At 37.6% G+C, this 13,469-nt stretch overlaps 1 protein-coding gene across 1 annotated transcript in view; it reads left to right on the top strand.

Moving 5' to 3' along the window:
• The window catches only part of EGLN1 (egl-9 family hypoxia inducible factor 1), a 33,984-nt gene extending 20,598 nt beyond the window's left edge, over positions 1-13,386 (top strand). Inside the window, exons 2-5 of the mRNA XM_058021332.1 lie at positions 5,127-5,246; positions 7,314-7,450; positions 8,790-8,857; positions 10,645-13,386. Coding sequence (XP_057877315.1) covers positions 5,127-5,246; positions 7,314-7,450; positions 8,790-8,857; positions 10,645-10,709 — 390 coding nt within the window. The 3' untranslated portion in view covers positions 10,710-13,386. The remainder of the gene's footprint in view (positions 1-5,126; positions 5,247-7,313; positions 7,451-8,789; positions 8,858-10,644) is intronic.
• The last annotated feature ends 83 nt before the right edge of the window (positions 13,387-13,469 follow it).

The raw sequence follows: 13,469 nt of genomic DNA, 5'->3' as shown, positions 1-13,469 counted from the left end.
TGTAGTGGTAATTTAATATTAGGAGAAAGGGGTTAAAGATCAGTGATTCAAAGCTGCTGCAACATGTCAATTCTTTTCTTAATTTTAGTTTCTAAGTTGGAGTTTCCTCTCTTCTCTTGAGGATATGTAATGCCTTGATTAATTTTTAAGCTGCTAAGTAGCAGTTTACTTTTCCCTTGCATATTCTGCAGCTGATGATGACTGCAAGGCATGAATTTTTAATAAAAAATCTTTACAGGGCCTGATATTTCTCTCCAGCTTTTCTAGTTTCACATGGTTGACGTGTGTGAAAACTTGATTCTCCAGCATTGCTTACTAAACCATAGAGGATAACAGCAGGAAATTTTACTCAGATGGAAGTTAGTATAGAAATATTTAGATTAGCTCTATCTCAGGTTTATTTTACCTTTTTTTAGATTGCTCTGTTTTGGGTAAGGCTGACAGGAGTTTCTCCCTGTTGCCATTTTCTTTCTAGTTGCAAGTTTCTGTCTGTGCTTGTGAAGGATTCCTCTCCTAAATTTGCCCTAAACCAGGACACTTATGAATCCAAGCTAAGTTGTACCATGCTAGCATATATAAGTCAGTAATCTTGATCCTCCTCACAGGAAGTGATACTAAACCAGTCTTTTCTTCCTTTGATTTGACTGTTACTTTGTTCAACTTGTGAAAAATCATAGCCTGATGTGTGCTTAAAATGAAATATATTTCCTCACAGCTCTTGTTTGTCAGAGATGAATAAATTTTTGAAATAGAAATACATCACAAGCCAAACAGGGTTGGGTCATTTTTAAATTTAATTCTATTTTTCTTTGGTTCTTCATTGTAGTGGTGTGTGAAGTTTTTTTCTTTGAATAATATGTCAGATGTCCAATGCCAAGGATTTCCAGTGAAGTCTTTGTGAGCACATCTGATAAATTTTGGTAGGAAGTCATCGGTCTTGCATTTAGACATCTTGTTTGGCTCACTGAGATTTGCAGTTCCTTCAGCAAACAGCAAAAGTGACATCTCCTTGACTGATGCAGCTTTAATCTGAGATTAACAATAAAGTTTAAATATTAATCTATTTAATCATTTTTTAAAGCAATTAATAGAACACACATCCTCTCCATTACATGTTTGTGGTTTTGGGGGTTTTCCCCCCTTAGAGAATTTTGTGTTCTCATGTTACTGATATTCTCCTCTCTTCCCTAAGAGTTGGCTTTGATGTTTCCTTTTTTTTTTTAAAGGAGCGATACCTAAGCTTTCAGGCATCCAGCAGTGAAGGAATGGAGAGGATAGAAGATAAAGCTTCAGTTTGTTTACCTTCAAGTCTTCCTTCTTTATAGACGGGAGAAGCTGTCATACATTTGTGTGAAAGGAGGCTGAGATTAGTCCCAAACAAAACAATATTTTCAGCTGCACTGTTATACTGTTCCTCCCAGGGCTGTCTTAGCTGATGTCTTTACATAGTAAAAAAACTATATGGACTATGGTTTATTCCCTCTGATGCTACCTTTGTGCATTTTATTGTTAATTAGAATAATGCCTGACACACCAAGGATGCCTATTCTTAGCAGAAAATCTGTGGTTTCATTTAGTTCTTCTGTTAACAACTTAATGTTGCTTTTTGAGCTGATGGCCTTTTTTTCCAGACGTAAAACATTTGCACACAGAACATCTGTATATGAATAGGAATCAGCAGGAGCTTTAGCATGTGAGTACTTCAGACTTGATAGATACAAGTTGGGCAGATACCAGTGAGGGAGGGCACCTTCATGCTTTCTTGATTACTCATGAATTCCAGGGGGTATCTTAGGACAGCGCTCATGTGCTAGACACGAGTGCTCAGCCTAAAACGGAATGCTCTTGGGTTAAAGAAGGTTAATATTAAAAGTGTTGGCACAGGAATCCTGTGAGTGAACAAATCCAGTGTGACTTAAGTACATTTTTTGCAGAAAGTAAGTTTACTGAATGCTTAAGAATAGTAATGCCCAAAAAGGACGAAAGAGGAGGCTCCTTTTCTGTTAAGAAAATGCAAGTAATACCTTGATTTGAATTAACTGATTGCTTCTATGGGACAGCTTTTGAGCCACCCAACTGGGTGTCTCTTTGTTTTGGAAAGCTAGGAACTTTATTGCTCATGGCCCAAAATGTTAGGAAATCTTAGACTTTCAGGTCTCAAATGCCTTCTGTACTGACTGCCACTAACAGTGTTTGGGAAAAAAAAAAATTGCCACAGACACAAATTTTTCTCAGTTCATGATATACATGTCTTTGCTTTCTTATTTATACTGTAAAATGTTAAAACAAACAACAAAGGCTTTGCTATTTATGTGGATCACTTCTATGTCCTGTCCATGTGGATAATTTTGCACTACATGACAGTTTGGCATGAATTCACTTCGTAAAGTTGCACAAAGCAATATACATGCCATGCCTGATAAATTGTTCTATTTTGTACCTTTCCTTATCATGGGTTAACTGGGGACGTGGCAGGGGCAATGTATATTATGCTACAGCAGCTGAGTTGCAAATTTATTTGCTTTCCAATTTGCTGCTGAGGGCTGAATCATTCTCAGTGTTATAACAAATACATATTAGATAAGTTATCACAGCAAAACTGTTTCTCGTCACTTGGCGTTGATGATAGGACGTGTTTGAGACTCTGAAGTGAAAAACAAGTCTTTTTAAAGACTGAAAATATTTTAGACTCAAATGGTTGTATGAAATGAATATGGCTGCTCTTTATGTGAAATTGGTGACAACTGGTGTTTCCTGAGACATTCCAAAAAGTGTTGTTTGTCCTCTTGTTCTTCAGCAGTGTGGTGGGAAATATTGCTTTGTTGCCTTGGAGTCTAACTCCCCGTTATCAAAGTGAGAATTTGCATTGCTCCAGCTGCTTGATCTCAAAGTTCACCTCATTCTGAGAGATTTTTAGTAGCTGTTTTCACACAGATAGTGAGCTACAGATAGTGTCAGGGTTTAATTTGCATGATCTGTCTCAGCAAAGCTCCTTAAATTAAAACTTTCCTACTGTTAGGAATACTGTTCCAGAGTTGGACCTGGATCTGCTTTCAGCACTGTTTGTGAGAGCTTGGTGTGGTTTATGCGGTACATGGGACTTTTTTATCAACACTGTTGGCTTTCAGTGAAAACCAAACACCTTCTTCTTCCAGCCCAGCTTTGCTTTTGTTTTCTTCCTTTTTTTTTTTTTTTTTTCCTAAGAAAGGAAATTACAGAGCCCTATTACATTATTTGGTATCTTTAACTCACTGTTTTAATTTCTGTGGGTTTATCTTCCTGAAGCAAAACTGATAAGTCACGACTTTGCCAAATATTAGATCACATTCTTGATATGTGTAACATTTTCATAACAGGAGGCCAGTAATCATAAAGGCATTATGATTACAGTAAAGAGGCTAGGAAACTGAAGTGCCTAATGAAAATTAGAAATATATTTGGATTTTGTATTTCTAAGTACTTTTCATGCAGTGTAATCACTTCCAAATGATGTGAATGAAGTTTGGCTTTATTTTTAGGATTCTTTCAAGTCACAGGCTTACAACTTGGCAAGTACTGTGTTCTGATTTCTGCCTAGACATAGCTACTAAAAATTGTTGTTTCCATTAGTAGAGTATATATGGAAATAAAGATTTTTAAAAGGCTGCTGCTATAGCAAAATCCATTCTGCTGACATGTGATATGCAAATATTTTATGGATTGAACTGCAAGTACTTTAAATTCTTTCTCAGTTTGCACAAAGCACAGTTTATCCCGTTACCTGCGCTGAATGTATTCCTCAACACTTGCAAGTAATACAAACTGTGGAAAGCTTTATTTGTAGCATATGAAAGGAGGGGGAGGAATTTAAAATTACTGGTATAAAGCAAAAAAATCACTTTATTAGGAAAATATTTTTTATGTATTACATTAGAGGTGAAAGAGTTTGCAGTGCAGAGCTCTGACTTAGAGTTCTAACTTAACCAAGCTAAATCTAGACAGGAATGTTTGTTTATACAAGTTTTTTCTACTTTTTTCATACAGCAGACAGTCATTGGGATTAGCAGTATGTTGGTTTACTGGTAGAAATTCACCTTTTGGTTGGTGTTGGTTTGTTTTTTTAAGTTTTTTAATTCATGCTGCGATTTCTTGCCGGTAGGATATTGTCACTGTCAGTACTGTGGTGACAGCAGGTGACTTGACTTGGAAAACTTTGTTCTGATCTCTTTCAAAAAAGTGAAATAATTATTATTTCTAGCAAAGGCATAAAGATAGAGAGATGTGCTGTGCAACGAACCAGCCCCGAGCTCTGATAGCTAATCAAGCTAATCAGGCCATCTGGGAGCAAGGGCCACTTTGTTTCACACGCACATCCGTGTGTCTGAAGAGTCAGAAATCGCCTTCCAGGGGGCTTTCAAGTCAGCTGAGCAAAGTGCAGCATGGGAAGTTTAATACACTGCTGTACTGGGAGTTGTTTGATGTCAGAAGGTTATTGCAGATTGCTGCTCGGTGTCTGTTTTCCATTTCTCACTTCTGGTCTGAAAAGGATGTTTTTGTTGTACGTGTAGGTTTGTTTCAACAAAGGTTCAAAGACCTCCTATGTACAGGACAAAACACAAGCCCAAGAATGCTCTTGGAGTGATCGAGTAACATGGGCTACTGGTTTTGTCTAAAAGTCTCCTAAAAATAGAAGTTTGACAGCATTTCTTGAGAAGGAATTCTTTGCATTGGAAACACAGGGGAAAAAAAAAGATGAAAAGATAGCTGTCTGAACTTGAGCCTGGAAGATTTCTTATCACAAGGAGAAGCTATTAAATTACACGCAATACATTCTTCCTCTCTTCCATGTCGTTCAGGGGAGGGAAGTCTGAGTGATTAGTCACAACGTGAGAGTAGCCCCACCTGCCATGCCTTAATTAAGTGTTCCTCTCAGTGTCTCTCATGCCTTTGTTGTCAACTTCTGTTGAGTTCTAAACCAGTCTTTAACTAGAAAGAAAGCACAGCTAGAATTTTCTTTGACTGTTATTTCTGGTTTAATTTTTCTATTGCTTATGTATTAATTACTTAAGAATTAATGTAGATAAAATGTAGACTTTTCCCACACACAGAGATAAAAGTAATTCTTGTATTTGATTCTTTGACTCCAGGCTATGGTGGCTTGTTATCCAGGCAATGGAACAGGTTATGTGCTCCACGTTGATAATCCAAATGGAGATGGAAGATGTGTTACATGTATATACTATCTTAATAAGGACTGGGATGCCAAGGTATGCAATAATTTCTTTCTAAAATGTTTTTTACCTCCATATATATGTATGTATATAAATATACTTGTTACTGCACCTTTGCTTGAAGTTTTTGTTCATGTCCTTATTTCTGTGCCTTAGTTGTGGTTTTACATTGTGTTAACTGTGGTTGTCCTTTGCCTCCCTAATTCTGTTGTTAGTGAGAGCAGATAGAGATGAAGCATTTATTTTCAAGATTTTGCATGATGTCAGCAGGATCTTCTTGACAGTAAGAATGGAGGAAAGTGGTAGATACCTCCCTATACACAAAGAGAAAGGCAATTTCATGCATTATTTTTTTTAAATTTTACTTTTATTCCTGTTGAATCTTGTTTGCTTTCTGTGGAAGTAGGTTGCTTATTTGAGTATGGTTCTAAAAAGAATGATGCTATAGCTTGGGAGCATTTTCAAATAAGCCAAGTGTTACAGTCATTGCTACATCAGTATAGTTCAAAGCAGCACAAGTCTTGTATCACTGTAGGTACAGGGTGTAGAACAGATTTACACCACAGTTCAAGTAGTCGAAAAATTTACTACTAGTGGCTAGTAGTAAAGTGCATTTTTAATAAGGATTTTCCTAGTGATTCAATGGGACTAGGTAGATTTGAAGAACAGATGTAGCTAAATGGCAGTATTGAGACCATGAAAGAGTACAGCCTTGCTAATCCTTTGATTTCTCTGCCATTAATGATGGACAGGTTTATTCTCATAGTGTATGGGGAAAAAAAACCAGGATAAACTACTGATGCCTCATCATGCTAAGAGAGTAGCATGTGGAAGAGTACATGGGAGCAGTCAGATTCTGTGCATAGTGTGCACCAGATATGGATAACACAAATTGCAGATGAGAGTTCTTATTTTTTTTTTCCCTAATAACATACTTGCATAAAACTGATAGATCAGAAAGATGAGTCAGATGAATGCACTTTAAGCTTTCTGTTTCTGATGTGCTCTTTGACATGTCAAATTGAATCTTACAAGTAGAATTTTTTTTTTGCCATAATAGCATCTTTGCATGTAAATGGACTGATTGTACTAAACATCTTAAAGTGCAGCTTTTAGGGATTTTTAGTTGATTTATGGTTTCTCTCTTGGGAAAAAAAAAAAAAAGAGAATACCTGCCAGAGTGTAGAAGTCAAGTAAATTGCATTTTCACAATAATTGTGAGAAATTTACGAGCTGGGTATTTAACTTAGGAACAATGGCATTTATTTCCAGCAATATCTATTTCAAATTACAAATTAATATACTAACAAGTATATTGTTTATTGAAAAAAGAATCTCAGACTTTTTTAGGAGAAGAAATGGATCTAAATTGTCACTTGTTTGCTGACTGAGATCACAGATGCCCCATCGTTTATATCAAATTGCCTTGTTAGTACTTGCATTGTTATGTCTGTTACGACGTGAATGTCTATGGTGGCCATCTATAGTTAGATTTAACAAACATCAACACCATCAGTAGGAAGAAGTTGGTGTGACTTAAATATAATTAACCCCACCTAGTTTCGCTTATTTCTAGGCATACATAGGTAGGTTCAACTGTTTTCAAAACATGAAAGAGATCTAAATTGACTATGAGTATTGCAGATTCAAGCTTTGGTTTGAAGTTTCCTACTCTTTCCTTATTTCAATTACACATAAACTTGTGCTGCAGTTAAAAGAAATAATCTCTTTAATGGGGAAAGGTGAAACTCAGATGTGAAGTAAAATGTTTCTCCCATCTATATTGGGGTGTTTTTAGCCACCTGTGTAATATTAGTCAGCCTTGTCCATTTTTGTTTTGCTGATAGTAATGCATCAACCCCCCCCATCTAACTCACAGCTTTTACTTAAACATGAGAAGATGTAGCATTCTGAAATCACAGTGAAAAATGTGTTAAACAATTTGTTAAATGAAAAGCTATAGATTCATAATATCTATAGCACATTATAAAGGCTTTTGTTTCAGTTCCAAGTGTCTGGGATATTTTCAAATGTGATATTTAGAATTATTAAATACAATGAGACATGGCTCTCAAGCACTGTTTGAAAATATTTCATTTGCAGGTAAGTGGAGGCATCCTTCGGATATTTCCAGAAGGGAAAGCCCAATTTGCTGATATTGAACCCAAATTTGATAGACTGCTATTCTTCTGGTCTGATCGCCGCAACCCTCATGAAGTACAGCCAGCATTTGCTACAAGGTAGGAGTGATGGACTCTCTGCTGCATGGTGCCTCTCTTAGCAAGAAATGAGAAATTAGGGACACTGTGAGTTGTTACTCCTGACAAAAAGGAGAATATTTCTGCTAGTGGGTGATTAGGCTTCCACTGTGTTTCTGAGTTTGTATGTTGCCTGATCTCTTATTTTGTAGAAAACATCCTGAGTGTGTAGGTGGGAAGTTTCTGAGCGTGTGCTTGGCAGAACTCTGTGGGAGCACACAGAGCCGTAAGCAGGCCCCAACATAGCCAAAGGGTGCCATCTTCATTATTTCTCTGTAGTGGCTTTGTACCCTTCTGACTTGCCTTTGTCCTTACCACCCTACTGTGTTACTGCAAGATTGACTGGGTGCTTCAGTTTAATGTTCCCTCTTGTTGGCAGGGAGCTGTCAGAAGATAGTAATTTTCAAGCTAAGCTACCATATCTGATTTGGGATTTAGGTGAGGGTTGTGGAACAGAAACAACCATCAATATACAAATATTTTTGTGGAATATTAAAGGAGCTGTTCCCAATCTGAAGCACAGGGGGAACTTGACCTGTCTTTAGTCCCTAAGTGCAGGGCAGTGGTTGATGCTAAAGGTACCCACATTGACTGGCTCCCTATGCCCCATGATAAGTGACATTTCCAGATAGTGGCAATAGGTAAATCATTTGATTCAGACTTCCTGTTGCCCATGCTTTAGCATGTTTGGATGGCCAGAGCACTGAACATTGACTGGAGCTGTGAGATAACACAGCTGCGTTTGCAAGAAGTAACTTGAAACTTGAAGCATATCCTCTTGCAGCTTTTCCAGAAGCTGTGCTGCTTTCCCCTCCCCCTCTCTACTCCCAGAAGAGTCATGGTGAAATGCCATTTACTAAAGCTCCTTAAAGTCTTTTCTCAATAGATGGCATTTTGTATTTAAAACCTCTATGGGCAGTGGAAAACCAGAGGAGCCATGTAAGAAGGGGTAGTTAATTGTGCCTTGTGGCAAGTGTCCAAAAAAAATGATACTGCAGTGTGACTCAGTGATGAACTTGACCTAGTAAAAAGATGAGGTCACAAGGCAAGGTGATGTGGGCAGAGACTTTATTCTGGACAAGAACTATAAATGGCATTGGAGAAAAGAGTGTAAACTTAGAGCATCAGTGTCACCCTTTCAATGACTTTTCAGATAATATTTACTAGTAGGAAAAGAAGTCCAAACCCACTGCTTGTTTATGAGAACTTTGCTCTGTCAGACTGTGGAAGTATTATCTAATTTAGGTTGTGTTTCATGTCAAGTGTTTCAGTGGTATTTTGCTTCATAATTCAGGAGTTCTTTTTTCTTCTCTTTCCTTAGGTACGCAATAACAGTGTGGTATTTTGATGCAGATGAAAGAGCACGAGCTAAAGTGAAATATCTAACAGGTAAGCTCTTCTTAATATCATGGTTACTTTTTTGTGGAAGAGTAGTTAAATGCAGCCTCATCTCATTGGCCCACCCTCTGCACAAAAAGAGAGAGAAAGTGGCATAACTTGACTTAGGTTTTACAGGAAAGGTGACCCAGGGATTCAACTCCTGGGCAGTGGTTCATGAAATCCAGGTCAATGCCTGTCCTGCTTATACTTCCTCTGAGGCCTGAGGCTGCTCAGTATTTTTACAAGGGGGATACAGTTTCTCCCTACTCTTGTCTCCCTAACATATGTGGAGGAGGATTACCCCAGAGACTGTAAGGCACTGCAGAACTGAGAGCTCTGGAAATAGTTTTGATTGAATGTAGGGATTCAACAAGTGAATGCAACTTTACTTGACTAGAATTTTTGTATTGGAAAAACAGAAGCCTAAAATTAAAATCTGTATTCAAAGAATGGACTTACTTCCTTCATTTCCAATTTCACCTATCTAGCATCTGTTTTCCTTCTCTGGCTTCTCCCCCAAGAGGAAGTTGATCTAATTTTCCTGTTCAAATTAGCATTATAAGGAGAAATGGCCTAGGACTTCTGTCATGCTTGTAATTGCCATCACAATTTTGTGTTCATTACAATAGTTTAAAAATAACCCAAAATCAGGTGTACAGCAAGTGCACACACACACGAACATGGCTTTGGCAAGAGCTCTGAAACCAATGATGTTGAAAACGTGTGCCAGTCATTTCCAGCTGAGACTTCCATTTATTGCTGTCTGGAGCTCCCAAGCAGCCCCAGAGCCGTGTACAGTTCAGCCAAGTCCCTCTGGGTGCTCTCAGTGACCGTGCATTTTGGGAGTGCCAAGAGCAGTGCAGGTCCTGCCTGGCTTTCCAAGGGAGCCCCTCAGCTCCAGCCGGCCAGGCTGTGCCAGGGCTTGGTGGCACATGCCTGGCAAGGCACAGGTGACTTCCCAGGCAGTCAGCCTGCCTGGCCTCCATGGGCAGCCTGTCTGTCCCTTAGCCAGCCTTCATGTCACACGTGTGCAACTCTGCAGCTCCCGGGGTCAGCCTTGCTGGATCAGAGCTGTTTTGTAGCCTCTGCACAGCTTCAGCTGCTGCCCTTTCAAAGGGACTGCAGAGAGATGGTTGGGGCAGGGCTCAAGCCTGAAGGGAAGATGCTCCCCCCTCTTCCCCACCTCCCTGTCCAGGGTCCCCAAATTGCAGGCACTTAAGGAAGGAAGGCTGGGTTGTTTAAATTTCACAGAATCACAGAAACACTTAAGTTGGAAAGGTCGTCTGAGGTCATCAAATCCAACCTCTGACTGAACACCACCTATGAACTAGACAATGGCACTGAGATGGTGCTGCCAGAGGTGGTGACTCCACTGCCTGCCTGTGCAGCTCATTCCAATGTTTAATCACCCCTTCTATAAAGAAATTCTTCCTCCTTCAGTATTGGTTTTCTCTGTAATGGGTTTAAATTGCCATATTGTTGTGGTTTCAGTTTCCAGTTGCAATTCAAATTGCATTCTTTGCTCTGTATCTGCAGCAAGAATTGTGCAAGATGCAATTTATTTTCTACTGACAATAATACGTGAAATTATAGAATGAAATGTCATAACAGAAACCTATTCATTTTTTGGATAAATGTCAGTCTAACAAGAGCCATGCAGAATACGTGTGAGTTTTTCTTGCTTATGGGATATTGTGTTTTGATAGTAAAACTTTATTTTGGAAAGTGATGTAGGCTGTTAGACTGTACTTGGATAAATGCTGAAAAATACCATTTTCCTTTTCCTATTTCTGCAGGTGAAAAAGGTGTGAGGGTTGAACTTAATAAACCTTCTGACTCAGTTGGGAAAGATGTTTTATAAGCCTTTGATTTAGCAACTCCCCTTGCTGTTCGCCCTGATAAATCTTGATGCTATCTATTAACTTTTGAATGTGAATAACAAGATAAAGGAAAATCAACAACAAACCAACATCTTAATACGGAAGCAAACAGTGTTTCAATGTTGCATCAAAAAGAAGGTTCTTTGACTGCTGAAGCATTGTACTATGTGATTGTGACTCCAGGCCTGTGACTGCTTATGTGAAGAAGATAAGCAATCAGTAAGAAACACCATATGCATCTGGACATAAATAAGTGCCCTACATAGAATTTGTCCATCCTTATATTTTGCCAGACCTGTCATCCAGCTGAATCCATTTCATCTCTCCCTTTTTTTATATGGTAAAAGTTTGAATTTTGGGTAATTTTTGTATGACCAGGTACAGTTTATCAAAATTGAGTCTTAAAAAAAAATGAAAAACTGATAAAAAGGAAAAAAATTACAGTATTCTCCAATAGAACATGGATCTATTTTTGTAAAACTGTTCATACTGTTCTCCTCTGCCATGAAAGACCTAATTTAATGTAAGGGTTGCCAGTAACTGATAATCACTTTAATTTTTTTTTACAACTTAATTCAGAAAAGGAGCACTTTAATTACCAGCTAAAAATCTGATTGTTTTATATCATATCTCACACTAATCTTAACTTTTAAAGATTGCTGCTGTATTGGTTTTTTTTTTTTTTTTTTGACTATATTCTCTTGAACCTTATTAACAAAAGCAAATCAATATCTTGCTATTAGTAACATCCAGTTTGTGGTTTTGTATGTTGAATCCACAGAGGGGAAGTTTCTGTCTCTCTTCTTTTTTCTTTGGTTTCTTTTTTTTTATTTTTGGAGGGGGGATGTTTGGTTGTTTTTTTTATTTTTTAAGTGACTGGCACTAAGTGAACGTGACACTATCAGTTGCTGTCATTGGCTTTGGGGACCTGGTAAATACCATCGAGTTACAAGAATATACAAGGGCTTTCCTAGGCTATTAGAGGTACCCAGAACCTCCTTACTTACTTGACAGAAATTTTTGAGCTTTCTCCGTTTTCTAAAAGATACTTGCCCACCCCCCTTTCCTTTGTATATAAGTTAATAGAATATCTAAAATTCCCTTTTTTAAATTTCCTTTTCCAATGTTGGTCTGTTCCTTTTCCCATGCAGTCTGTAAGTTGACACCTTGATCTATTGTATAGTATCAAGGAGGTGGTCAGCACACTGAAGCTGAAGTGCATCACTCTGTAAGCTCCTTGTGCAATAATACATCTTTAAATTTTCACTGTTGCTGAAGGATTTCCCCAAAAAAGGCACTGCCTTTTGATCAATACTGAGGTATATATTTAGTAAGAAAACGTTTGCTTTCTTTTACACTGTTTTTATTTTATCCAGAAGGTGGGATATCACAGAATAAAAGTGAGATGTGCAGAAACTGTGATATTCTTATTTTTAAGTAATGGATGTTTTGGACACAGACTTTTTTTCTTCTTCTTCTTCTTCTTCTTTCCTTTTTTTTTCCCTGAGCTTTAAAAGCTTGAGAAAACAAAAGCAAACTTATCAAAGACAGCATTCATATTTACAGGAGTTAGGGGGTTGTTCACCTTACCCACTGCAGTTTTCTATCTGTCCCTTATTTCCTCACTTAGCCAAAACAATGTGAGTGTACAGAAATATTTCTGTATATATTACAACTTGTGACAATTTTAGCATCTGTATAGTTTGTATTCAATTAAAGACCCTTTCTATGGAAAGCTCAGTAATTTTTTATTAAAAACATTACTATTGTTCATGTAAAACATGAAAAAGCTAATTGTTTAGTAACAAACTGACAGAAGGGGAGAAAAATTCAGTATTGGTATATCATTTAGGAGAACCAACAGAAATCCCAGCTTTGTTTTGATTTCACTTTTCCGTTTTTTAGTAAGTTCTTGCCCTGTACAGTTCTCTTCCTCTTTCCTCTTTTCTTCCCAGAGAAACAGACAGGATACCTTTACTGTAAGTGCCTCTGCCAACCTGGCCAAGGAGTGCAAATCTTCATTACTGTCTGGTCTGCAGTGCTTTTAGGCTACCAGTGAAACAAGCAAAAAAGTCACCTCTTCTACTTCATTAGTACTCCTTTAACAGAAGTTTGGTTTTGTTTTAGAAATGTAAGCATAAGCCTTTAAACTCATTTCAGTCCCTCTGTAATTCAAACCGCTGCAGTCAAACAGCGTATCAAATTCTAATCACACTGTAGGTTTGTGCTTGCCAGACAGGTTTAAAAAGTGCTTAATTTTTCACTCCATGTAAGTCATTACAACAGGGTCAACAAATCAAGTCAGCCATTTCTTCCATGTCCTTTAGAAACTGTTCATTTCATGTCGGTTGAATATTCAGTCTCAAGCATCACCAAGCAGGTCCTTGTTTTAAAACTATTTTTTTAACTGTCTTATGATCTGTATGTGTCTAGTCCTGGTTAAAAATAAAGCTTCATAATGCTATTTTTATTCATGATGTTAGCTGGTTGTGAAATATGAGACCTTTATCTATAGCAGGCAAAGAAATTCAGGATTCATTTACAGGTTGCCTATAAAGTTGTGTAATTTCAAAAGCAGTGTTCATTATGAAACATCTCCTCAAGATGCTTGTAAAGCTAATCTAATTAAAAAAGATGATGTATAAAGGTTCTTGAAAACTATGTGGTTATTTGTGATCTTTTTAACTTTTAAAACTACTCTGTAGCAACTAAGTTATGAATGCCTCCTGATAAAGGGGGTA

This window comes from Melospiza georgiana, chromosome 3, assembly GCF_028018845.1.
Source record: "Melospiza georgiana isolate bMelGeo1 chromosome 3, bMelGeo1.pri, whole genome shotgun sequence".
Taxonomy (NCBI): Eukaryota; Metazoa; Chordata; class Aves; order Passeriformes; family Passerellidae; genus Melospiza; species Melospiza georgiana.
Note: the sequence above shows the minus strand (reverse complement) of the source record. Positions and strands in the feature narration are given on the sequence as shown.